General features: G+C 56.5%; 1 protein-coding gene across 2 annotated transcripts in view; it reads left to right on the top strand.

The window, feature by feature from the left end:
* The window catches only part of LOC134339937 (zinc finger protein 692-like), a 72,772-nt gene that overhangs the window by 26,799 nt on the left and 18,473 nt on the right, over nucleotides 1-27,500 (top strand). For both annotated transcript variants that reach the window (XM_063036724.1, XM_063036725.1), the window contains exons 5-8: nucleotides 187-256; nucleotides 5,135-5,230; nucleotides 10,009-10,110; nucleotides 11,635-11,679. In XM_063036724.1, the coding sequence (XP_062892794.1) occupies nucleotides 187-256; nucleotides 5,135-5,230; nucleotides 10,009-10,110; nucleotides 11,635-11,679 (313 nt within the window). The remainder of the gene's footprint in view (nucleotides 1-186; nucleotides 257-5,134; nucleotides 5,231-10,008; nucleotides 10,111-11,634; nucleotides 11,680-27,500) is intronic.

Below are 27,500 nucleotides of genomic sequence, written 5' to 3'. Positions count from 1 at the left end.
GGACACACACACGGACACACACACAGACAGACACACTGACACTCGAACAGTGTTCCTGGGAGTGGGGCTTGTGTTGGATCACATCAGTGGGTGGTGACAGCTCCCCCCCCCCCCCCGGCGCAGGGTCACAGGGTGACAGGTCAGGGTCACAGAAGGTGACAGGATTCTTGCTCTTTCCCCCCTCAGCTCCTGTCCCGGCATCGGCCGACACCGTTCGGACGGACTGTGCCCAGGAGGCAGGGCAGACCCCGGACAGGTGAGGTCAGCCTCTGGAGGACCCGAGTCCTCTTCCTACTCTCCCTATCGCGACCCCCCTCGGCCCCTCGGCCTCCCATTTCACCCTGTGACCCTCCCTCCGTCCCTCCTCTCAGCCGTATCCATCGTTCCTTCCGGCCTCCTGCACATCCTCCTTTGCCTGCAGCTCCCTCACCCGTCTGCCCCCTTTACCCCTCTGACCCTCCCCATCCCTGACCCCTCCGCATCCCTCTGACCCTCCCCCTCCCTCTGACCCTCCGCCATCCCTCTCACCCCTCCCACATCCCTCTGACCCTCCGCCATCCCTCTCACCCCTCCCACATCCCTCTGACCCCACCCCTTCCTCTGACCCTTCCCCATCCCTCTGACCCCATCCACATCGCTCTGACCCTCCCCATCCCTCAGTCCTTCCCCATCCCTCTGACACTCCCCATCCCTCTGACCCTCCGCATCCCTCTGACCCTCCCCATCCCTCAGTCCTTCCCCATCCCTCTGACACTCCCCATCCCTCTGACACTCCCCATCCCTCTGACCCTCCGCATCCCTCTGACCCCTCCCCTTCCTCTGACCCACCCCATCCCTCAGGCCCCTCCCCTTCCTCTGACCCTTCCCCATCCCTCTGACCCCTCCCCTTCCTCTGACCCACCCCATCCCTCAGACCCTCCCCTCCCTCTGACCCTCCCCATCCCTCTGACCTCTCCCCATCCCTCTGACCCTTCCCCATCCCTCTGACCCTCCGCATCCCTCTGACCCTCCCCATCCCTCAGTCCTTCCCCATCCCTCTGACACTCCCCATCCCTCTGACACTCCCCATCCCTCTGACCCTCCGCATCCCTCTGACCCCTCCCCTTCCTCTGACCCTTCCCCATCCCTCTGACCCCTCCCCTTCCTCTGACCCACCCCATCCCTCAGACCCTCCCCTCCCTCAGACCCTCCCCACCCTCTGTCCCTCCCCATCCCTCTGACCCCTCCCCATCCCTCTGACCCCTCCCCATCCCTCTGACCCTTCTCCATCCCTCTGACCCTCCCCATCCCTCAGTCCTTCCCCATCCCTCTGACCCTCCCCATCCCTCAGTCCTTCCCCATCCCTCTGACCCTCCCCATCCCTCAGTCCTTCCCCATCCCTCTGACACTCCCCATCCCTCTGACCCTCCGCATCCCTCTGACCCTCCCCATCCCTCAGTCCTTCCCCATCCCTCAGTCCTTCCCCATCCCTCTGACACTCCCCATCCCTCTGACACTCCCCATCCCTCTGACCCTCCGCATCCCTCTGACCCCTCCCCTTCCTCTGACCCTTCCCCATCCCTCTGACCCCTCCCCTTCCTCTGACCCACCCCATCCCTCAGACCCTCCCCTCCCTCTGACCCTCCCCATCCCTCTGACCCCTCCCCATCCCTCTGACCCTTCCCCATCCCTCTGACCCTCCGCATCCCTCTGACCCCTCCCCTTCCTCTGACCCTTCCCCATCCCTCTGACCCCTCCCCTTCCTCTGACCCACCCCATCCCTCAGACCCTCCCCTCCCTCAGACCCTCCCCTCCCTCTGACCCTCCCCTCCCTCTGACCCTCCCCATCCCTCTGACCCCTCCCCATCCCTCTGACCCTTCCCCATCCCTCTGACCCTTCCCCATCCCTCTGACCCACCCCATCCCTCAGTCCTTCCCCATCCCTCTGACCCTCCCCATCCCTCAGTCCTTCCCCATCCCTCTGACCCTCCCCATCCCTCAGTCCTTCCCCATCCCTCTGACACTCCCCATCCCTCTGACCCTCCGCATCCCTCTGACCCTCCCCATCCCTCAGTCCTTCCCCATCCCTCAGTCCTTCCCCATCCCTCTGACACTCCCCATCCCTCTGACACTCCCCATCCCTCTGACCCTCCGCATCCCTCTGACCCCTCCCCTTCCTCTGACCCTTCCCCATCCCTCTGACCCCTCCCCTTCCTCTGACCCACCCCATCCCTCAGACCCTCCCCTCCCTCTGACCCTCCCCATCCCTCTGACCCCTCCCCATCCCTCTGACCCTTCCCCATCCCTCTGACCCTCCCCATCCCTCAGTCCTTCCCCATCCCTCTGACACTCCCCATCCCTCTGACCCTCCGCATCCCTCTGACCCCTCCCCTTCCTCTGACCCTTCCCCATCCCTCTGACCCCTACCCTTCCTCTGACCCACCCCATCCCTCAGACCCTCCCCTCCCTCTGACCCTCCCCATCCCTCTGACACTCCCCATTCCTCTGACGCCTCCCCCTCCCTCTGACACCTCCCCTTCCTCTGACCCTCCCCATCCCTCTGACCCTTCTCCATCCCTCTGACCCTCCCCATCCCTCTGACCCTCCCCATCCGTCTGACCCCTCCCTCTCACTTTGCCCTTCCCCATCCCTGTGACCCCTCCCCCTCCCTCTGACCCTCCCCATCCCTCTGACCCCTCCCTTTCCTCTGATCCTCCCCATCGCTCTGACCCTCCCCCATCCCTCTGACCCCTCCCCTTCCTCTGACCCTCCCCATCCCTCTGACCCCTTGCACATCCCTTTGACACCTCCCCATCCCTCTGACCCCTCCCTCTCGCTTTGTCCTCCCCCATCCCTCTGACCCCTCCTCTTCCTCTGACCCACCCATCCCTCTGACCCCTCCCCTTCCTCTGACCCTCCCCATCCCTCTGACCCTCCCCCATCCCTCTGACCCCCCATCCGTCTGACCCCTCCCTCTCACTTTGCCCTTCCCCATCCCTCTGACCCTCCCCCTCCCGCTGACCCCTCCCCATTTCTCTGCCCCCTCCTCTCCTCTGACCCTCCCCATCCCTCTGACCCCTCCCCTCCTCTGACCCTCCCCATCCCTCTGACCCCTCCCTCTCACTTTGCCCTTCCCTATCCCTGTGACCCCTCCCCTCCCTCTGACCCCTCCCTTTCCTCTGACCCTCCGCATCCCTCTGACCCTCCCCCTCCCTCTGACCCCTCCCCATCCCTCTGACCCTTCTCCATCCCTCTGACCCCTCCCTCTCGCTTTGTCCTTCCCCATCCCTCTGACCCTCCCCCCCGACCCCTCCCCATCCCTTTGCCCCTCCCCCATCTGTCTGACCCCTCCCTCTCACTTTGCCCTTCCCCATCCCTCTGATTCCTCCGCATCCCTCTGAACCCTCCCCATCCCTCTGTCCTTCCCCATCCCTCTGACCCCTCCCCCTCCCTCTGACCCTCCCCCTGCCTCTGACCCCTCCACTTCCTCTGACCCTCCCCATCCCTCTGACCCCTCACACATCCCTCTGACCTCTCCCCATCCCTCTGACCCCTCCGCATCCCTCTGACCCTTCCCCATTCCTCTGACCCCTCCCCCTCCCTCTTACCCTCCCCATCCCTCTGACCCCTCACATATCCCTCTGACCTCTCCCCATCCCTCTGACCCTCCCTAATCCGTCTGACCCTCCCTAATCTGTCTGCCCCTCCCTCTGACCCTCCCCATCCCTCTGACCCCTCCGCATCCCTCTGACCCTTCCCCATTCCTCTGACCCCTCCCCCTCCCTCTTACCCTCCCCATCCCTCTGACCCTCCCCATCCCTCTGACCCCTCTCCATCCCTCTGACCCTCCCCATCCCTCTGACCCCATCAACATCCCTCTGACCCTCCCCATCACTTTGTCCTTCCCCATCCCTCTGACTCCTCCCCCTCCCTCTGACCCCTCCGCATCCCTCTGACCCCTCCCCTTCCTCTGACCCTTCCCCATCCCTCTGACTCCTCTCCTTCCTCTGACCCCTCCCTCTCGCTTTGTCCTTCCCCATCCCTCTGACCCCTCCTCCTCCCTCTGACCCCTCCTCCTCCCTCTGACCCTGCCCATCCCTCTGACCCCTCCCCCATCCGTCTGACCCCTCCCTCTCACTTTGCCCTTCCCCATCCCTCTGATTCCTCTGCATCCCTCTGAACCCTCCCCATCCCTCTGTCCTTCCCCATCCCTCTGACCCCTCCCCCTGCCTCTGACCCCTCCACTTCCTCTGACCCTCCCCATCCCTCTGACCCTCCCCATCCCTCTGACCCCTCCCTCTCGCTTTGTCCTTCCCCATCCCTCTGACCCCTCCCCTCCCTCTGACCCTCCCGCTCCCTCTGACCTCTCCACTTCCTATGACCCTCCCCATCCCTCTGACCCCTCCCACATCCTTCTGACCCCTTCCCACCTCTGACCCTCCCTAATCCGTCTGACCCTCCCCATCCCTCTGACCCTCCCCATCCCTCTGACTCCTCCCTCTCGCTTTGTCCTTCCCCATCCCTCTGACCCCTCCCCTCCCTCTGACCCTCCCCTCCCTCTGACCCTCCCGCTCCCTCTGACCTCTCCACTTCCTATGACCCTCCCCATCCCTCTGACCCCTCCCACATCCTTCTGACCCCTTCCCACCTCTGACCCTCCCTAATCCGTCTGACCCTTCCCCCTCCCTCTGACCCTCCTCATCCCTCTGACCCCTCCACACCCCTCTTTCCCCATCCACATCCCTCTGTCCTTCCCCATCCCTCTGACCCGTCCCTCTCGCTTTGTCCTTCCCCATCCCTCTGACCCCTCCCACATCCCTCTGACCCCTCCCTATCCCTCTGACCCTCCCTAATCCGTCTGACCCTTCCCCCTCCCTCTGATCCCTCCGCATCCCTCTGACCCTCCCCCTCCCCCTGACCCCTCCCCATCCCTCTGACCCTCCCCATCCCTCTGACCCTCCCTCTGCTCTGACTCTCCCTATCTCTCTGACCCCTCCACCTCACCCTCCGCTCCTCCCTGTCGTTGTCCACTTTGTCTCCCATTCCCTCGCATCCTTCCGTTTGTCTGTCAGCCACCCTCGCCCCATGTGACTGGGGGTGGGGAAGGGACTCGCGCCACCTGACCCTCTCCTCTTTCCCTGCCCCCACCCCACAGGCCGGCGGGCGGCGAGGGCGCAGACGAGTCAACGGACAACGACCTCAGTTACACAGATGATCTGAAAGACGAGAACTACAGCCCCTCGTCGGACAGGTACCTCCCCCTCCATGGGGCGTGGGAGAGTGGGAGAGGGGCGGGGACTGGGGGAGGAACGGAGGGACGTCGGGGAGGGAGGGCGAGGGGTGCAGAGGAGGAGCGAGAGAGGAAGAGGGCAGTGGGGTAGTGATGAGGTAGTGAAGTGGTAGGGAGATGGAGGAGTGGAGGGGAGGGAAGAGGGGAGGAGAGGGTTGGAGGGATCGGGGAAGGGTGGGAGAGTGAGGAGGGAGGAGGGTGATTGAGGGAGAGAAGGGGTTAGGGACAAGGAGGTGCGGAGGGGAAGGAGGTGGGGAGGAGAGGAACGGGGGGATTGGGAGGTCGGGAGGTGAGTGGGAGGGTGGGAGAGAGGGGATGTTCAGGGAGTGGGGGGGGGTCGGAGGTGTGGAGGAGAGGGCCAGAGGGATTGGGGGAGTGAGGGGGAGAGTGACTGGGGGTGTTCGGGGAATGGGGGAGGGAGGTGGGCCTGTGAGGGGGCACTGGAACTGGGAGAGGGTGTAGACGCAGAGGAGGCTTTGAGGAAGAGTTGGGGTCGGGCTGGGCCAAAGGCAGAGTTAGAAGGGTGTTGGGAGTTTGGGTGGGGGGGGGTTGGGGGGAAGGAGACGGGTGTTGGAAGGAGAGAGAGAAGGAATCGATACCATCTCCTACCACTCCCACCCATCACAAATACCTCCCCCCATTCAATGAGATATTTGCATCATTGTTGGCCGTGGGCAGGGTACCGGCAAGCTGGAGACCTTCACTGCCATCTATGAAAGTGAATTCCACAGATTCGGCACCCTCTGGGCAAAAGAAATTCCCCATCTCTGTTCTAGCGGGACGCCCTGCTCTTCTGAGTCCGTCTTCTCTGGTCCTGGACTACCCCTCTATAGGAGACATCACCTCAGATGCCCTCCCCTCTCTCGAGGTCTGTCTCGGCCTTTGGATACTCGATGGGCTTCAGTGAGATCCCACCCCACTGCCCCCGTTCTTCTCGCCCAGACCCGGAGCCGCCGACGTTCAGCTGAGACGTTGACGAAGGCGGGTCTACACGGACCTCAGGAAGGCTTTCCGGGAGGTTCCACGTGGCCGGCTGTGCTCGGCGGTTCGGTCGTCCGGGAGCCGGCGGTTTGGATGCAGGGTTGGTCGGAGGGTAGGACTGAGAGGGTGACGTTGGAAGAGCGAATTCAGATGCCGGAAACGTGGAGTAAACGCCCGCGCGGAATGCTGGAGGAGCTCAGCGGAGGGTGGGGGGGTGCGAACGGTTGACGGTTTGGGACGGGTTAGGCCGAAGGTTGTTTCTGGGACTGGAGGCCTGTGATGAGCGGTTTGGAAGCTTTATTCCGTTGTCAAAGTATGCCTGTATGGCACCACTCTGATACCCGTCTTCTCCAGATAGCCACGGAATACGGAAAGACCATGGGAGTTGATGAAAGGGATGATGTCGACTCCAATCCCCGCCCTCTCCACCCGGCACGAGGAAGAAACAAAACTCAGAAATCAGAGTCAGAATCTGGCACGGGGCGTGAACTTCCAGTATCAGAGGTGCATAGGACTTAGGAGACCCCATGTAGGGTAGCTAGATGGTTAACTTGCAGGTTGCATCAGTGAGAAGGCGGTTAGATACAAACTTAGAGGACTCAAGGATAAAACTAAGACGTAATGCTGAGGGGGGGAATCTCAACGAGACCCTTGAATATGGAAAGGCTGAGATAGAAAGGACATGTAGAGGTCAGAGTTCATAGTCATAGTCATACTTTATTGATCCCGAGGGAAATTGATTTTCGTTGCAGTTGCCACAACCAAGAATAGAGTATAAATTCAGCCATATAAAACCATAAATAGTTAAATAGTAATATGTAAATTATGCCAGGAAATAAGTCCAGGACCAGCCTATTGGCTCAGGGTTTCTGACCCTCCAAGGGAGGAGTTATAAAGTTTGATGGCCACAGGCAGGAATGACTTCCTATGACGCTCTGTGATGCATCTCGGTGGGATGAGTCTCTGGCTGAATGTACTCCTGTGCCCACCCAGTACATTATGCGGTGGATGGGAGACATTGTCCAAGATGGCATGCAACTTGGACAGCATCCTCTTTTCAGACACCACCGTCAGAGAGTCCAGTTCCATCCCCACAACATCACTGGCCTTACGAATGAGTTTGTTGATTCTGTTGGTGTCTGCTACCCTCAGCCTGCTGCCCCAGCACACAACAGCAAACATGATAGCACCGGCCACCACAGACTCGTAGAACATCCTCAGCATCGTCCGGCAGATGATAAAGGACCTCAGTCTCCTCAGGAAATAGAGACGGCTCTGACCCTTCTTGATTGTATAGTGATTTATATAATGGTGGAGTCTAGGACCAGAGGGCGCAGCCTCAGCATAGAAGACATTCCTTCAGAACAGAGGTGAGGAGGATTTCCTTCATCACAGGGTGGTGAATCTATATAAGTCATTGCCACAGGTAGCTGTGGAGCCCAAGTCATTGGGTATATTTAAAGCCCAGGCTGGTAGGTTCTTGATATGTCAGGGTGCCGAAGGTTACAGGGAGAAGGCAGGAGAATAGGATTGAGAGGGATAATAAATCAGCCGTGTTGGGATGGTGGAGCAGCAGACTCAATGGGCCGAATGGCCTGAATCTGCACCTATCCCTATCGTCTCATTGATTTACCACACCATGCCCATGCTCGGCCGCTTTCCGTCGTGGCTGCTCTCAATCTTCTGAAACCCTTGGAATACCTTCCAGCAGACGGAAGAACAGGGTGTGAAATTATTTCGTCGTGCAGCGGCAGTACAATGTGATACATGATAAGAAAAGAGTAACTAAATTATGATAATCTGTATGTGCATATTTCCTAAATAAGTAGAGCAAAAAAGAGGGGAAACGTGGTGAGAGGTAACGTTCATGGGTTCAGTCTCCGTTTGGAGATCTGATGGCGGAGGGAAGGAAGCTGTTCCTGAATTGTCGCGTGTGTGTGTGTGTGTGTGTGTGTCTTCAGGCCCCTGCACCTCCTCCCTGGTGGTGGAAATGAGAAGAGGGCACGTCCTGGGTGATGGGGCGTGGCAGGCGTTGTCCTTAATGATGGACGCCAGCTTCTTGAAGACGTCCTGGGCGCTGGAGAGGCTAGCGCCCGCCGCAGAGCTAACCGAGTTCCCGATTTTCTGCAGGCTTCTTTCGAACCTGTGCAGTGGGCAAAGAGCAAAGGGGTCCTTCTGCAGCTGTACAGGGCCCTGGTGAGACCACAGCTGGAGTATTGTGTGTAGTTTTGGTCTCCAAATTTGAGGACGGACATTCTTGCTATTGAGGGAGTGCAGCATAGGTTCACAAGGTTAATTCCCGGGATGGCGGGACTGTCATATGTTGAAAGATTGGCGCGACTGGGCTTGTATACTCTGGAATTTAGAAAGCTGAGAGGGGATCTGATTGAAACATATAAGATTATTAAGGGATTGGACACGCTGGAGGCAGGAAGCATGTTCCCGATGTTGGGTGAGTCCGGAACCAGAGGCCACAGTTTAAGAATAAGGGGTAGGCCACTTAGAACGGAGTTGAGGAAAAACTTTTTCACCCAGAAAGTGGTGTATCTATGGAATGCTCTGCCCCAGAAGGCTGTGGAGGCCAAGTCTCTGGATGCTTTCAAGAAAGGGATGGATAGAGCTCTTAGAGATAGCGGAGTGAAAGGTTATGGGGAGAAGGCAGGAACTGGATACTGATTGTGGATGATTCAACCATGATCACAGTGAATGGCGGTGCTGGCTCGAAGGGCCGAATGGCCTACTCCTGCACCTCTTGTCTATTGTCTATTCGGCCCCCCCAGACCGGACAGTGATGAAGCTTGTCAGAAAGCTATCCATGCAGAGTGCCTTTGGCCAACTTTACAGGGTCTCCTCAATGTCCTAATGAAATCTAGCCACTGTCTTGCCCTCTTGGAGACTGCATCAGTATGTTTTGGCGGGGCGGGGGTGTCATTTACCTGCGGGCATTCCCAGGAGAGGAAAGGGGGACAGTGGAATTGATCAGAAACTGTACGCTGACAATCAGTCAACAGTCAACCAGCAACAGAAGGCAAACGGTGCGTAAACGGCCCACAAATAGGTAATTAGATATTCAGAACATGAGACGCAGAGTGACTCCATAGGTCTGTGGAACCAGTTCAGTGCTGAGGTGAGCGGGGTGGTCCGCGCCAGTTCAGGACCCTGATGGTTGGGGGGGGTGGGGTGGGGGTTGACCGTTCTCCAACGGGAGAAACGGTTGACAGCCGGGATGGCTGTCGGGGATCTACGGAAGGATCTGGATCCGGGCGCGCGAGTGGGCCGAGGGGGGGTGGCAGCCGCAGTTTGATCTCAGGTGAGCGTGAGCGGCTCCGTTCCGGAAGGTGGAATTCAGGGCAGGGCCCCCCCCTCCCCCCGGTGTTGTGCGGAAACTGGGAGGCCTCAGGTTGCGGTTCGACAGGGTGCTGGCGCGGCTGCGCTTGGGAGTATTGTGGCCAGCCCGCCGAAGGAAAGGTGTAACTGAGCTGGGAAGAGCACAGAGGAGGTTTACAAAGATGCTGCCAGGGCGTGGAGGGCGGCCCGTATACAGAACGAGCTGCCAGAGGAAGTGGCCGGGGCCGGGGCAGGACTGTTTAAAAGGCACCGGGGACCAGGCGCATGGGCAGGGGAAACGGGGGCCAAACGCAGGGCGAGTGGGAATAGTTGGACGTTGACCTCGGTCGGCATCGACCAGTCGGGCTGAAGGGGCCTGTTTCCGTGCTGGTTATCTCACGGACTCCTCCTCCTCCTGCACCCCCCTCCAGCTCGGACCGGACCAGGAGGAAGCTGCAGCCCCGGTTACGTGGCAGACCGCCAAAGGAGAGTCCGAGCGACGAGAAGCCCCCGGAGGAGCTGAGGAAGGCCAGGTGAGGAGGGAGTGCTTCCCCGGCGGACAGGGTAGTGGGGGAGGGTGTTCTCTGACGGACCAGGGACGGGGACGAGTTCTCTGATGAACAGTCAGGGTGGAGTCAAAGCAGTGGAGGCTACCTCAGTAACCGGGTTGCCAACTGTCGGTATTTGCCAGGACATCCCGTATATTGGGCTAAATTGGTTTGTCCCATACGGGCCCGCCCTTCTCCCGTACTCCCCCACTAAGGTAGAGCATTCCTATGAAACCTTTCGTGCCGAAATGGCGTAAAGCAAAGAAGCAATTACAGTACCGTTAATTTATATCGGAAACATTTTTGAGCGTTCCCAGACCCAAAAAATAACCTACCAAATCATACCAAATACCACACAAAACCGAAAATGACACTAACATACAGTAAAAGCAGGCGTGATATGATAAATACACAGTCTATATAAAGTAGAAATAATGTATGTACTGTGTAGTTTTGCTTATCAGAATCGGGATGATTTAGCCAAAACCAATTTGTAGGAAAAAGATCCACACGTACGTCACGCATGTGCACACAGGTGCCCGCGCAAGGCTTTACGGTCATGGTCGTCTTTCTCAGGGTAAACACAAGTGTCCCGTATCTGACTGCTACTTTTGTCCCTTATTTGGGAGTGAGAAAGTTGGCAACCTTACTCAGTAAATATATTAAAGACAAGGTTGGATGGATCTTTGCATAGTGGGGGAATTCACGGTTACGGGGAAAAGGGAAGAAGGTGGAGATGAGACCATGGCCAGCTCAGCCGTGGTCTTATTGAATGGCGGGGCAGGCTCGACGGGCCGGATGGCCGACTCCTGCTCCTGTTTCATATTTTCTTATGACAAGGGAGGGGGTAGCTGTTCTCTGACGGGCAGGTGAGGTGGGAGCGATTCCCTGACTGACAGGGGAGGAGGGACAATTTCACTGATGGACAGGGGAGGGGGGAAGGTGTTCTCTGACTGAGAAGGGAGGGGGAAAGGCTTCTCTGGTGGGACAGGGGAGCGGGGGAGGTGTTTTCTGATGGGCAGGTGAGGTGGGGACGACTTGCTGACCTACAGGGGTGGAGGGACAATTTTGCTGATGGACAGAGCAGCGGAGAGGGATTCCCTGATGGACGGGTCGGGGGGGGGAGGTGCTTTCTGATGGATGGGGTGGGGGGGGAATGATTTCCTGACGGGGAGGGGTCAGGTTTCTCTGACGGACAGAGGAGGGGGTGGAATTTCCTGTCGGGACAGTGGAGGGGAGAGAGAGATTTCCTGTTGGGCGTGGAAGGGGAGTTCGGGGTATCCAGGATGGGGGGGTGAGACGGGGCTGGGGTGGGGGATGTTCTCTGATGGATAACGCGATAAGGGTGTCTGGGATGGGGGGGGGTAAGGGTCGTTTTTCCTTCGGCTGCCCACATTGAAGGGGTGGTTGGGGAGAAGGATGGTCCGTGCCTCGGATGGGAGATTTGAACCCCATTCCCCCCCTCCGCGCACAGATGGGGTGGGGTCTGACCCTCTCCCTCTGTTCCAGGCAATCGCCCAGGGAGCCAAGTGAGGAGCCGGTGAAGAAAGTCAGGTGAGGGCCGTCTCCTCCCTCCTTACCCCCCGTCCTGTCCCGTCCCACGCCCGTCCCCCTCCCCACCCCCTGCCTCCTCTTCGCCTGTGCCCACGTCTGACCAGGAGCCCTCCCCACCCCCCCGGCTGCTCTGTCCTGGGGTGGTGCCGAGACTCTCGAGGGGCGTGGGAGCTCAAGGCGGCTGCCACTTCGCACGATAATCAGGGCTGTCGGGGGCTCTTTCTGCCACCACACTTCTTCTTGGCAAGTTCCGCCATGGACTTATTTGCCCGGGCTCCTGAGCATTCCACACCTGTCTCCGCCCTCGTGTCCACCCCCCCAGCAACATTTCACCTTTCACCTCTGACCCTGTGCCCCCCAGGCAATATTTCACCTTTCACCCATGACCCTGTGCCCCTGGCAATATTTTACCTTTCACTCATGACCCTGTGACCCCCGTAACATTTCACCTTTCACCCCTGACCCCATGCCCCCACATCGTTTCACCTTTCACCCCTGACTCTGTGACCCCCTAGCCTTGGTCTCGCCCAACCTGAGGAGAAGGGGCCTGCTTGTGTTCTTCCTATCCGCTCCCCTCAGGTCCCCTTTAACCCCTCTCGCCTGAGATCTGGGCTTCCCCGCCCCAGGGGAACGGGCTGCTACCCTCCACCTTACCCATTCCTTCCCTAGCTTTTCCACACTTCTGCCAGGTCCCCCCTCGTTCTCCTACGTTCCCGGGGAATAACGCCTCCCCCCCACCCATCGCAGCCGAAGCTCTCCCCACCGTCGAGCACGTCTGCACGAACCACCATTGCTGGAAAGCAGCATCCATCGTCAGGGACCCCCGCCACCCAGGCCCTCCCCCCCCCCGCTGCCCCCAGGAAGAACGTACCGGAGCCTCGGGGCACACCTGCACCTGGTTCAGGAACAGTTATTACCCCCTCGACCATCAGGCTCTCGAACCAAAGGGGGTAACTTCACTTGCTCCATCACTGACCTACGAACTCACTTTCAAAGACTCTTCATCTCATGGTGTGGATAGTCAGAGGCTTTTTCCCAGGGCTGAGATGGCTAACACGAGAGGGCACAGTTTTAAGGCGCTTGGAAGTAGGTACAGAGGAGATGTCAGGGGTAAGTTTTTCACACAGAGAGTGGTGAGTGCGTGGAATGGGCTGCCGGGGACGGTGGTGGAGATGGTTACAATAGGGTCCTTTAAGAGACTCTTGGACAGGTACGTGGAGCTGAGAAAAATTGAGGGCTATGGGTAACCCGAGGCAGTTCTAAAGTGGGGACATGTTCCGCACAGCTTTGAGGACCGAAGGGCCTGTATTGTGCTGTAGGTTTTCTATGTTTCTAGTTTGCTTATTTATTATTGTAATTTCTTTAATTTTTCTTTTTGCAGTTTGCTGTCTTTTGCACAAATGTTCAAGTTGGTACCGTCTTTCATTAGTTTTTAGACTGCCCACAAGGACATGAATCTCAGGGTTGTGTATGGTGGCGTGTACGTGCTTTGATAATTAATTTACCGTGAACTCTGATGAAGACCTAACCCGGCCGGCCTCCCCCTCCAGCTCGGGCTCCTTTCAGGGTCCTCGTGAAGACCCCTCCGCGCTCCCTCCAGCTTGGCCGCGCCTTTCCCGGTGATAGGGGGGCCGGAGCTCCACGCTGTGCCCCACGCGTGTGGCCTCACCCAACGCCTGACACAACCACAGCCCAAAGCGTCGACACCCGGGCTCAAGGCCGTCAGTTTTATTATCAGAGTGCGTACACGTACATACATGTGTTGGCGCATGGCCAAGTGGTTGAGGCGTTGGTCTAGTAATCTGAAGGTCGCTAGTTCGAGCCTTGTCTGAGGCAGCGTGTTGTGACCTTGAGCAAGGCACTTAACCACACATCGCTCTGCGATGACACCGGTGCCAAGCTGTATGGGTCCTAATGCCCTTCCCTTGGACAACATCGATGGCGTGGAGAGGGGAGACTTGCAGCATGGGCAACTGCCGGTCTTCCGTACAACCTTGCCCAGGCCTGCGCCCTGGAAACCTTCCAAGGCGCAAATCCACGGTCTCACAAGACTAACGGACGCCTGTTGTTATCACACACACGTCACCACGCGCAGCCGCGAGGTTCATTTTCCCTGCGGGCACGCTCGGCAGATCTATCGGGCAGTAACCGCAGACAGGATGAGTGAAGGGGCAAGTGGCCCAGGAGGCGACAAACCGTTCGAATGCAATTACAAGCAAATAACGAGAACGTGAACTAACAAGGCAAGGAGTCCTTAAAGTGAGAGCAGCGCGCGCACACAAAACACTGGAGGAACTCCGCAGGCCGGGCAGCATCTGTGGAAAGGAGTGAAGAGTCGACGTCTCGGGCCGAGACCCTTTGGCAGGACTCTGGGTCGGAGGGTTCCAGCCTGACGAAGGGTCCCGGCCCGAGGTAACGACTGTATTATTTTCCCCCATAGATGCTGCCCAGCCTGCTGAGATCCTCCAGCATTTTGTGTGCGTGTGTGTTGCTCGGGTTTCCAGCGTCTGCAGGCTTCCTCCTGTTTGCGACCGTCAGCTGTGGGAACACCTCAATAGATGGGAGTCCTGCGGCTCCTGTACCTGCCACCAGGTGGCAGCGGTGGGAAGCGAGCGGGGCCGGGCCGGGTCGGGGAGGGGGTTCCCGATGGTGGACGCTGCCTTCCCACCCTGTCGGTCTGCCACGCTGCGCAGGGTCAACTGTGGTGCACGTCCTCCGGCTCCGCGACGCTCCCTGGTGCCCCGCTGCTCAGGGAATGAGGCACCATCCGGCCTCTTCTCCGCTTCGGAGGGGGCGGGCGCTGGTCGCTGAGCGAGCTGCGGTCCCGAGTCCGAACGCGAGGCTCCCCTCGGGGGCCTGGGCTGTTCACGCAGGCGATGCGCTTCGCTGCGTCTCCATGGATGGGGGGGTGCAGGCAAAGCCGGGTCCAGAGACAGCTGTGACACCCTCGGGAGCTGATCCCCTGGGCCTGGGGTGTTGAACTCCAACACCCACCTCCCTCTCCCCCTCACCCTTTCCCTAGTGTTTTCGTATCCCTCGACTAATGTTCTCCCGGATCCTCGACACTCAGTGAAATGTCTCAGATGAGGTTCTCCACTCGCGCCGGGATGTGGTGAAATTTAGGTTGTCAGAGTAAATACGACACACAGCAATAATCGAGAGACAGACACACACACACACACACACACACACACACACTCACAGAGACAGGCAAACAGACAAACACACACCCAGAGACAGACAAACACACAAACACACACACACACACAGCCTGAGACACACACACACACACACACACACACACACACACACTCACACAGACACACACACACACACACACACACACACACACACACATGCCTAGAGACAGACAGGCAAACACACACACACACACACACACACACACACACACACACACACTCACACAGACACATGCCTAGAGACAGACAGGCAAACACACACAGACACACACCCAGAGACAGACAGACAGACACAAACACACACACACACACACACACACACACACACTCACTCACAGAGACAGGCAAACAGACAAACACACACCCAGAGACAGACAAACACACAAACACACACACACACACACAGCCTGAGACACACACACATACACACACACACACACTCACACAGACACACACACACACACACACACACACACACACACACAGACACATGCCTAGAGACAGACAGGCAAACGCACACACACACACACACACACACACACACACAGACACATGCCTAGAGACAGACAGGCAAACACACACAGACACACACCCAGAGACAGACAGACAGACACAAACACACAGACAGACACGCATGCACAAAACTGCAAGAGGAACTCAGCAGGTCAGGCAGCATCTATGGACAGGAATAAACAGTCAATGTATCTGTAAGACCATAAGATACAGGAGCAGAATTGGACAGTTTGGCCATCGAGTCTACCCTGCCATTTCATCATGGCTGATCCAATTTTCCTCTCAGCCCCAATCTCCTGCCTTCTCCCCGAACCCCTTCATGCCCCGACCAATCAAGAACCTATCAATCTCTGCCTTAAATATACATAAAGATTTGGCCTCCACAGCCGCTGTGACAAAGATTTCCACAGATTCACTTCTCTCTCCCTGAAGAAATTCCTCCTCATATCCATTCTAAAAGGACACCCCTCTATTCTGAGGCTGTCTCCTCTGGTCTTAGAGTCTCTCGCCACTGGGAACATCCTCTCCACATCCCCCCTGTCGAGGCCTTTCACCATTCAGTAGGTTTCCATGAGGTCGCCCCTCATTCTTCTGAATTCCAGTGAATACAGCCCCAAAGCCGTCAAACACTCTTCATACGACCAGCCGTTCAATCCTGGAATCGTTTTCATGACCTCCTCTGAACCCTCTCCAGTTTCAGCTCATCCTTTCGAAGATAAGGAGCCCAAGTCGGGCTGAGACGCTTCATCAGGTTTCCGTGGTGAGGGGTCTCAGTCGGAAACACTGACTGTTCATTCATCTCCCTCGCTCCCTCGCTGCTGCCTGACCTGCTGGGTTCCTCCAGCATTTTGTGCGTGCTTTGCTCTGGATTTCCAGCATCTGCAGAATCTCTTCATGTTTATTAATGGCTGAGAAACACACGCATAAAATACAGGAGGAACTCAAAAGTTCAAAGTAAATTTCTTACCAAAATACAGACTGTACCGTGCCAAAGTCCGAGGCGCCTACATACAGCTGGGGTGCCTAAGATTTTGGCCCAGTACTGTATTTGTCAAAGTGGAGGGGAGAGCGGGTCTCTGAATCTGGCGGGGGGGGGGGAAGGATGTTGGGAATGGCAAGGGTGGAATGCCTCGGGAGGGGCTGTGGGACAGGGGGCAGGGCAGGAGTGAGAGGGTGTCGCGGGTGCAGGCGCACCCAAACCCTGAGACCCCAGGGAAGGTCATTTGATTCCACACAATCGATTTATTGATCATTTGCAGAATGTCTCTCTGGTGCTTCCCGCTCCCTCCCCCCTTTCCCCCAACCGCGATCCCCCTCTCCCTGTTCCCCCCCCCCCACTCTCCGTCCACAACAGAGACACGTATCAGAATCAGGTTCATCATCACAAAATTTGTACTTCAGGAAATTTGTTGTTTTTTGCAGCAGTGCAGTCCAATAGATAAAATCACTACAGTACTGTGCAAAAGTCTTAGGTACCCCAGAAATATGCATGTGGCCAAGACTCCTGCACAGTTACTGTATCTGTCAGATCCATTTTCTTGTGGGCATTCACAAGAAATACAAAGGCACACCAGAGAACCCTTTGATTTCTCCTCGTCTGTGATGAGAAATAAACGGCCGATGTTTCAGTCTCAGTCTGAATGCAGGACCGTCTCTCCCCCTTCCCAAGGTGCCGCCCGACTTGCCGTGTTCCTCCGCGTTGCTCGAGTTTGCCGGCGTCTGCAGTGACCCAGAGGGGGAGAGTTCAGGGCCTGAGGGCACAGTAGCACCTCCTGGATCGTCACCTCGATGTGGCGTGTCGTACGTCGCCATCATTATGCGTGCTGTCCTATGACCATGATGTGCCGTGTGGTATGACATCATCATTACGTGTAGTGCCGTGACATCAACGTGCCCTGTCGTATGACATGCGTGCTGTCCTGTGACATCATCATGATGTGCCGTGTCGTATGACATCATCATTACACGTGGTGTCCTGTGCCGTTAAGACCATGATTGCCCTTGGCGCATTTTTCTACCGAAGCGGTTTGCCGTTGTCATCTTCTGGGCAGTGCCTTTACAAGCCCATTATCAGTACTCTGCAAAGTTCGTCCGCCTGGCGTCAGCCGGTGCAGGACTTGTGATACGCCCCTGGAGAGAGTCCAGAACCAGAGGCCACAGTTTAAGAATAAGGGGTAGGCCATTGAGAACGGAGTTGAGGGAAAACTTTTTCACACAGAGAGTGGTAGATCTGTGGAATGCTCTGCCCCAGAAGGCTGTGGAGGCCAAGTCTCTGGATTCTTTCAAGAAAGAGATGGATAGAGCTCTTAAAGATAGCGGAGTGAAGGGAGATGGGGAGAAGGCAGGACCTGGGTACTGATTGTGGATGATCAGCCACTATCACAGTGAATGGCGGTGCTGGTTCGAAGGGCTGAATGGCCTACTCCTGCACCTATTGTCTATTGCCTATTGCCCCGGCTGCTCATACCACCGTCCATCCCACCTGCTTCACGTGACCCTGATCTGGGGGGGCTAAGCAGGTGCCTCACCTCACCCGAGGGTGCCCTGCAGGCCAGCGGAGGGAGAGCGTATCTCTCACGTCCTTTGGTGGAGGCGTATCTCCCTCCCCACCACCCCTGTCACCCAGACCTCCGGGAGGGTGTGAAAGGTCGGTTCAGGAGTTTGACGTCAGTGGGGAAGAAGCTGTTTTCTGTCCGCGATTTCGAGGCTCCTGCATTCTCCCTCAAAATCTGCAGAGGAGAAGGGGAGGTGGGGTCAGAATCGGGATGAGTTTTAACATCGCTGACGCGTGTCGTGAAACTGGCTGTGTCGTGGCAGCCGTGCAGCGCAAGACGTTGAAAATAGCAGGAGTAAATAGTGGGAAAAGAGGAATAGAAACATAGAAACATAGAAAATAGGTGCAGGAGTAGGCCATTCGGCCCTTCGAGCCTGCACCGCCATTTATTATGATCATGGCTGATCATCCAACTCAGAACCCCGCCCCAGCCTTCCCTCCATACCCCCTGACCCCTGTAGCCACAAGGGCCATATCTAACTTCCTTTTAAACATAGCTAATGAACTGGCCTCAACAGTTTGCTGTGGCAGAGTACGGTTCCTGGGTTCATGGTCCGGCCGGGAATCTGGTGGCGGAGGGGAGGAGTCTGTTCCTAAAGCAATGGGCGTGGGCCCTCAGGCCCCTGAGCCCTCCTCCCTGATGGTCGTGATGAGCAGAAGGCACGTCCTGGGGTGTGAGCGCCCTTGGTGTGAGGCGCCTCATCCCTGAGGCACCGCCTCCTCGAGGTGCCCCCTCGGCGGTGGCGAGGGGGGTGCCCGCAATGCGGCTAGCTGGGCCCGCAGCCGGGCCCGAGCTTGGGCCCTGGGGCCCCCGCGGCAGACGGCGATTGCAGCCCCTCAGTGGGCCCTCCACGGCACGTCCGCAGGAATTCGCGAAGCCTCTTCGGTGGTCTCGCAAATCTCCTCAGGCTTCGGATGGAGCCGAGCCGCTGGCGTGCCTCCTTCATGACTGCGTCGGTGTTGGGCCCCAGGATCGACCTCCGGAAACACTGAGGCCCAGACACGTGAGGCTGGCAAGTCTACTGCACCTTAAGGGCGTTCCGCTGTCCGGTTTATGGTTCCGCTGTCCGGTTTATGGAGACGCTCGCCGGTTTATGGTTCCGCTCTCCGGTTTATGGTTCCGCTCTCCGGTTTATGGAGACGCTGTCCGGTTTATGGAGACGCTGTCCGGTTTATGGTTCCGCTGTCCGGTTTATGGTTCCGCTCTCCGGTTTATGGAGACGCTGTCCGGTTTATGGTTCCGCTGTCCGGTTTATGGAGACGCTCGCCGGTTTATGGAGACGCTCGCCGGTTTATGGAGACGCTGGCAGGTTTATGGTTCCGCTCTCCGGTTTATGGTTCCGCTCTCCGGTTTATGGAGACGCTCGCCGGTTTATGGTCCCGCTGTCCGGTTTATGGAGACGCTCGCCGGTTTATGGAGACGCTGTCCGGTTTATGGTTCCGCTGTCCGGTTTATGGTTCCGCTCTCCGGTTTATGGTTCCGCTGTCTGGTTTATGGAGACGCTCGCCGGTTTATGGAGACACTGTCCGGTTTATGGTACTGCTCTCACGGTTTATGGTTCCGCTGTCCGGTTTATGGAGACGCTCGCTGGTTTATGGAGACGCTGTCCGGTTTATGGTTCCGCTCTCTCCGGTTTATGGAGACGCTGTCCAGTTTATGGTTCCGCTGTCCGGTTTATGGTTCCGCTCTCCGGTTTATGGAGACACTCGCCGGTTTATGGTTCCGCTCTCCGGTTTATGGTTCCGCTCTCCGGTTTATGGTTCCGCTCTCCGGTTTATGGAGACACTCGCCGGTTTATGGTTCTGCTGTCCGGTTTATGGTTCCGCTCTCCGGTTTATGGTTCCGCTGTCCGGTTTATGGTTCCGCTGTCCAGTTTATGGAGACGCTCGCCGGTTTATGGAGACGCTCTCCGGTTTATGGAGACGCTGTCCGGTTTATGGTTCCACTCTCCGGTTTATGGTTCCGCTCTCCGGTTTATGGAGACGCTGTCCGGTTTATGGTTCCGCTGTCCGGTTTATGGAGACGCTGTCCGGTTTATGGTTCCGCTGTCCGGTTTATGGTTCCGCTCTCCGGTTTATGGAGACGCTGTCCGGTTTATGGTTCCGCTGTCCGGTTTATGGTTCCGCTGTCCGGTTTATGGAGACGCTCGCTGGTTTATGGAGACGCTCTCCGGTTTATGGTTCGGCTGTCCGGTTTATGGAGACGCTCGTCGGTTTATGGAGACGCTGTCCGGTTTATGGTTCCGCTGTCCGGTTTATGGTTCCGCTCTCCGGTTTATGGTTCCGCTGTCCGGTTTATGGAGACGCTCGCAGGTTTATGGAGACGCTCTCCGGTTTATGGAGACGCTGTCCGGTTTATGGTTCCGCTGTCCGGTTTATGGAGACGCTGTCCGGTTTATGGAGACGCTGTCCGGTTTATGGTTCCGCTGTCCGGTTTATGGAGACACTCGCCGGTTTATGGTTCCGCTGTCCGGTTTATGGAGACGCTGTCCGGTTTATGGTTCCGCTGTCCGGTTTATGGAGACGCTGTCCGGTTTATGGTTCCGCTGTCCGGTTTATGGAGACGCTTGCAGGTTTATGGAGACGCTGTCCGGTTTATGGTTCCGCTGTCCGGTTTATGGTTCCGCTCTCCGGTTTATGGAGACACTCGCCGGTTTATGGTTCCGCTGTCCGGTTTATGGAGACGCTGTCCGGTTTATGGTTCCGCTGTCCGGTTTATGGAGACGCTGTCCAGTTTATGGAGCCGCTCTCCCGTTTATGGAGACGCTCTCCGGTTTATGGTTCCGCTCTCCGGTTTATGGTTCCGCTGTCTGGTTTATGGAGACGCTCGCCGGTTTATGGAGACGCTCTCCGGTTTATGGTTCCGCTGTCCGGTTTATGGTTCCGCTCTCCGGTTTATGGAGACACTCGCCGGTTTATGGTTCTGCTGTCTGTTTTATGGTTCCGCTCTCCGGTTTATGGTTCTGCTCTCCGGTTTATGGTTCTGCTCTCCGGTTTATGGTTCCGCTCTCCGGTTTATGGAGATACTCGCCGGTTTATGGTTCTGCTGTCCGGTTTATGGTTCCACTCTCCGGTTTATGGTTCCGCTCTCCGGTTTATGGTTCTGCTGTCCGGTTTATGGTTCCGCTCTCCGGTTTATGGTTCCGCTGTCCGGTTTATGGAGACGCTCGCCGGTTTATGGAGACGCTGTCAGGTTTATGGAGACACTCGCCGGTTTATGGAGACGCTGTCCGGTTTATGGTTCCGCTGTCCGGTTTATGGTTCCGCTCTCCGGTTTATGGAGACGCTCGCCGGTTTATGGAGACGCTGTCCGGTTTATGGTTCCGCTGTCCGGTTTATGGTTCCGCTGTCCGGTTTACGGTTCCGCTCTCCGGTTTATGGAGACACTCGCCGGTTTATGGTTCTGCTGTCCGGTTTATGGTTCCGCTCTCCGGTTTATGGTTCCGCTCTCCGGTTTATGGAGACTCTCGCCGGTTTATGGTTCTGCTCTCCGGTTTATGGTTCCGCTCTCCGGTTTATGGTTCCGCTCTCCGGTTTATGGTTCCACTCGCCGGTTTATGGTTCCGCTGTCCGGTTTATGGAGACGCTGTCCGGTTTATGGTTCCGCTGTCCGGTTTATGGTTCCGCTCTCCGGTTTATGGAGACACTCGCCGGTTTATGGTTCCGCTCTCCGGTTTATGGTTCCGCTCTCCAGTTTATGTTTCTGCTGTCCGGTTTATGGTTCCGCTCTCCGGTTTATGGTTCCGCTGTCCGGTTTATGGAGACGCTCGCCGGTTTATGGAGACGCTGTCAGGTTTATGGAGACACTCGCCGGTTTATGGAGACGCTGTCCGGTTTATGGTTCCGCTGTCCAGTTTATGGTTCCGCTCTCCGGTTTATGGAGACGCTCGCCGGTTTATGGAGACGCTGTCCGGTTTATGGTTCCGCTGTCCGGTTTATGGTTCCGCTCTCCGGTTTATGGTTCCGCTGTCCGGTTTATGCTTCCACTCTCCGGTTTATGGAGACGCTGTCCGGTTTATGGTTCCGCTGTCCGGTTTATGGTTCCGCTCTCCGGTTTATGGAGACACTCGCCGGTTTATGGTTCTGCTGTCCGGTTTATGGTTCCGCTCTCCGGTTTATGGTTCCGCTCTCCGGTTTATGGAGACTCTCGCCGGTTTATGGTTCTGCTCTCCGGTTTATGGTTCCACTCGCCGGTTTATGGTTCCGCTGTCCGGTTTATGGAGACGCTGTCCGATTTATGGTTCCGCTGTCCGGTTTATGGTTCCGCTCTCCGGTTTATGGAGACACTCGCCGGTTTATGGTCCGCTGTCCGATTTATGGAGACGCTGTCCGGTTTATGGTTCCGCTGTCCGGTTTATGGAGACGCTGTCCAGTTTATGGAGCCGCTCTCCCGTTTATGGAGACGCTCTCCGGTTTATGGTTCCGCTCTCCGGTTTATGGTTCCGCTGTCTGGTTTATGGACACGCTCGCCGGTTTATGGAGACGCTCTCCGGTTTATGGTTCCGCTGTCCGGTTTATGGTTCCGCTCTCCGGTTTATGGAGACACTCGCCGGTTTATGGTTCTGCTGTCCGGTTTATGGTTCCGCTCTCCGGTTTATGGTTCCGCTCTCCGGTTTATGGTTCTGCTCTCCGGTTTATGGTTCTGCTCTCCGGTTTATGGTTCCGCTCTCCGGTTTATGGAGATACTCGCCGGTTTATGGTTCTGCTGTCCGGTTTATGGTTCCGCTCTCCGGTTTATGGTTCCGCTCTCCGGTTTATGGTTCTGCTGTCCGGTTTATGGTTCCGCTCTCCGGTTTATGGTTCCGCTGTCCGGTTTATGGAGACGCTCGCCGGTTTATGGAGACGCTGTCAGGTTTATCGAGACACTCGCCGGTTTATGGAGACGCTGTCCGGTTTATGGTTCCGCTGTCCGGTTTATGGTTCCGCTCTCCGGTTTATGGAGACGCTCGCCGGTTTATGCAGACGCTGTCCGGTTTATGGTTCCGCTCTCCGGTTTATGGAGACACTCGCCGGTTTATGGTTCCGCTGTCCGGTTTATGGTTCCGCTCTCCGGTTTATGGTTCTGCTCTCCGGTTTATGGTTCCGCTCTCCGGTTTATGGAGATACTCGCCGGTTTATGGTTCTGCTGTCCGGTTTATGGTTCCGCTCTCCAGTTTATGGTTCCGCTCTCCAGTTTATGTTTCTGCTGTCCGGTTTATGGTACCGCTCTCCGGTTTATGGTTCTGCTGTCCGGTTTATGGAGACGCTCGCCGGTTTATGGAGACGCTGTCAGGTTTATGGAGACACTCGCCGGTTTATGGAGACGCTGTCCGGTTTATGGTTCCGCTGTCCAGTTTATGGTTCCGCTCTCCGGTTTATGGAGACGCTCGCCGGTTTATGGAGACGCTGTCCGGTTTATGGTTCCGCTGTCCGGTTTATGGTTCCGCTCTCCGGTTTATGGTTCCGCTGTCCGGTTTATGCTTCCACTCTCCGGTTTATGGAGACGCTGTCCGGTTTATGGTTCCGCTGTCCGGTTTATGGTTCCGCTCTCCGGTTTATGGAGACACTCGCCGGTTTATGGTTCTGCTGTCCGGTTTATGGTTCCGCTCTCCGGTTTATGGTTCCGCTCTCCGGTTTATGGAGACTCTCGCCGGTTTATGGTTCCGCTCTCCGGTTTATGGTTCCGCTCTCCGGTTTATGGTTCCGCTGTCCGGTTTATGGAGACGCTGTCCGATTTATGGTTCCGCTGTCCGGTTTATGGTTCCGCTCTCCGGTTTATGGAGACACTCGCCGGTTTATGGTTCCGCTGTCCGATTTATGGAGACACTGTCCGGTTTATGGTTCCGCTGTCCGGTTTATGGAGACGCTGTCCAGTTTATGGAGCCGCTCTCCCGTTTATGGAGACGCTCTCCGGTTTATGGTTCCGCTCTCCGGTTTATGGTTCCGCTGTCTGGTTTATGGAGACGCTCGCCGGTTTATGGAGACGCTCTCCGGTTTATGGTTCCGCTGTCCGGTTTATGGTTCCGCTCTCCGGTTTATGGAGACACTCGCCGGTTTATGGTTCTGCTGTCCGGTTTATGGTTCCGCTCTCCGGTTTATGGAGACACTTGCCGGTTTATGGTTCCGCTCTCCGGTTTATGGTTCCGCTCTCCGGTTTATGGTTCTGCTCTCCGGTTTATGGTTCCGCTCTCCGGTTTATGGAGATACTCGCCGGTTTATGGTTCTGCTGTCCGGTTTATGGTTCCGCTCTCCGGTTTATGGTTCCGCTCTCCGGTTTATGGTTCTGCTGTCCGGTTTATGGTTCCGCTCTCCGGTTTATGGTTCCGCTGTCCGGTTTATGGAGACGCTCGCCGGTTTATGGAGACGCTGTCAGGTTTATCGAGACACTCGCCGGTTTATGGAGACGCTGTCCGGTTTATGGTTCCGCTGTCCGGTTTATGGTTCCGCTCTCCGGTTTATGGAGACGCTCGCCGGTTTATGGAGACGCTGTCCGGTTTATGGTTCCGCTGTCCGGTTTATGGTTCCGCTCTCCGGTTTATGGTTCCGCTGTCCGGTTTATGGTTCCACTCTCCGGTTTATGGAGACGCTTGCCGGTTTATGGAGATGCTGTCCGGTTTATGGTTCCGCTGTCCGGTTTATGGTTCCGCTGTCCGGTTTATGGAGACACTCGCCGGTTTATGGTTCTGCTGTCCGGTTTATGGTTCCGCTCTCCGGTTTATGGTTCCGCTCTCCGGTTTATGGAGACTCTCGCCGGTTTATGGTTCTGCTCTCCGGTTTATGGTTCCGCTCTCCGGTTTATGGTTCCGCTGTCCGGTTTATGGTTCCACTCGCCGGTTTATGGTTCCGCTGTCCGGTTTATGGAGACGCTGTCCGGTTTATGGTTCCGCTGTCCGGTTTATGGTTCCGCTCTCCGGTTTATGGTTCCGCTGTCCGGTTTATGGAGACACCAGAATGTGAGAACTAGGAACAGGAGTCGGCCACCTGGCCCTTTGAGCCTGCCCCGCCATTCAATAAGATCACGGCTGATCTGATCATGATGTCATCTCCACCTACCCGCCTTTTCCCCATAGCCCTTAATTCCCCGACTGTGCAAAACTCTATCCAACCTTGTCTTAAATACATTTACTAAGGTAGCCCCCACTGCTTCATTGGGCAGAGAATTCCACAGATTCATCACCCTCTGGGAAAAGCAGTTCCTCCTCATCTCCGTCCTAAATCTACTTGTCCGAACTGTGAGGCTGTTTCCTGTAGTTCTGGTCTCACCTATTAGTGGAAACAACTTTCCCGCCTCTATTTTATCTATCCCTTTCATAATTTTGTATGTTTCGATAAGATCCCCTCTCATTCTTCTGAATTCCAGTGGATACAGTCCCAGGTGACTCAATCTCTCCCCATAGTCTAACCCCCTCGTCTCTGGAATCAACCTGGTGAACCTCCTCTGCACCGACTCCAAAGCCAGTCTATCCTTCCTCAGGTAAGCAGACCAGAACTGCACACAGTACTCCAGGTGTGGCCTCACCAGTACCCTGTACAGCTGCAGCATCACCTCCCTGCTCTTCAATTCAATCCCTCTCACAATGAAGGACAACATCCCCCTCGCCTTCTTAATAACCTGCTGTACCTGCACAAGCCCCTCTGCCCAGCAGCATCTCTTACCACCTTCATCACGATCTGCTCTTCTGTTTTAACCCACCAAAGTGGATGGCCTGCCGCTTACCGGCAAGGCGCAGATTGGCTGTGCCGCCTTGCGTACATCGAGGCAGGCGCTGACACGCGGAGGGCCGTTTGCTTCAGAGGCCAATGCGATCCAGGGTGTTGCTTCTCCCACGACTTACCGGGCCGCCGTTTTTAGGGAACGTGGGAGGCAGACAGAGCACCGGGAGGGAGCGTGTTTGGTCAGAGGGAGGGGCGGCTGCAGGAATCCGCAGTGTGGGGGGTGGGGGGTGGGGGGCAGGGGGAACTCGGCGTCTGTGGTGGGAAGGGCACAGCCCACGCTTCTGGCCCCGTGCTTCTGTCCCGGAGAAAGCCCCCCCCGGCAGCCAGCACTGTTGGCGGGAGACTCCGCTGCACGTGGGGAGGGTCCTGCCGAAGGGTCTCGGCCCGAAACATCGACTGTACGTCTTTCCACGGACGCTGAGCTCTTCCGGCAATCTGGGTGTCTTGACAGGGAGCCGATTCCCTGCCTCACCGACCCGTTACCTTCATCCTCAGCCCTGGAGGGGGCAGGGCGTTCCCATTTCTCTGCCCTGTACGAGGGTTTGTGGGGTGGTTGGACACACACACACACACACACACTTGCGTGTGTTTGGGTGGGGGGGGAGTGGGGTGGTTTCTGCCCGTGAGTATCTGTAAGTGGACGCGGTGTGACACGGTGTTGCCCGAGCTCCTCGCGCTGGCAGCTTCGCCGTCACCCCCTTGCCCCTCACCCTCCGTTCCCCGGTCCTCACCCAATTCTACTCGCTGACCACCCCCGCCCTCCCTCCCTCGCTTCTCGCGCCCTCCCTCCCTCCCTCCGGCCTCGCTGGCCCTCTCCAGAGGGAGGTTCGCGAGAATGATTCCGGGAACGAAAGAGTTAATGTACGATGAGCTGTTGGATGTCTCTGGGCCTGTACTCGCCGGAGTTTAGAAGAATGAGGGGGGATCTCATTGTATGAGGAGTGTTTGATGTCTCTGGGCCTGTACTCGCCGGAGTTTAGAAGAATGAGGGGGGATCTCATTGTATGAGGAGTGTTTGATGTCTCTGGGCCTGTACTCGCTGGAGTTTAGAAGAATGAGGGGGATCTCATTGTATGAGGAGTGTTTGATGTCTCTGGGCCTGTATGCACTGGAGTTTAGAAGAATGAGGGGGATATCGTTGTATGAGGAGTGTTTGATGTCTCCAGGCCTGTACTCACTGGAGTTTAGAAGAATGAGGGGGATCTCATTGTATGAGGAGTGTTTGATGTCTCTGGGGCTGTACTCGCTGGAGTTTAGAAGAATGATGGGGGGATCTCATTGTATGAGGAGTGTTTGATGTCTCTGGGGCTGTACTCGCTGGAGTTTAGAAGAATGATGGGGGGATCTCATTGTATGAGGAGTGTTTGATGTCTCTGGGCCTGTACTCACTGGAGTTTAGAAGAATGAGCGGGGAATCTCACTGAAACTTGTGGAATATTGAAGGCCCAAGACAGAGAGGATGGAGAAGATGGTTTTCCCGTAAAGGGAGAATCTTGCGTCAGGTGTCACAACCTCAAAACACAAAGACGCCAATTTAGAACAGATATCAGGGGTAAATTGTTTATTTTGAAGGCGGTGGATCTGAGGAATTCCTTGCCTCGGACAGCTGTGGAGGCCACGTTGTTGGGCATATTTAAAGCGGACGTTGATGGGTTCTGAACTAGTAATGGTGGAGCAGACTTCAGTATCAGAATCAGGTTAATTATCACCGGCATGTGACGTGAAATTTGTTAACTTAGCAGCAGCAGTTCAATGGAACGCATAACACAGAAGAGAGAAAAAAATAAATAAGTAAATCAATTACAGTATTGAATAGATTAAAAATCATGAAAAATCAGAAATAATATATATTAGAAACT

Source organism: Mobula hypostoma, chromosome 31 (genome assembly GCF_963921235.1).
Source record: "Mobula hypostoma chromosome 31, sMobHyp1.1, whole genome shotgun sequence".
Taxonomy (NCBI): Eukaryota; Metazoa; Chordata; class Chondrichthyes; order Myliobatiformes; family Myliobatidae; genus Mobula; species Mobula hypostoma.
This window is presented reverse-complemented; position numbering and strand designations above follow the sequence as displayed.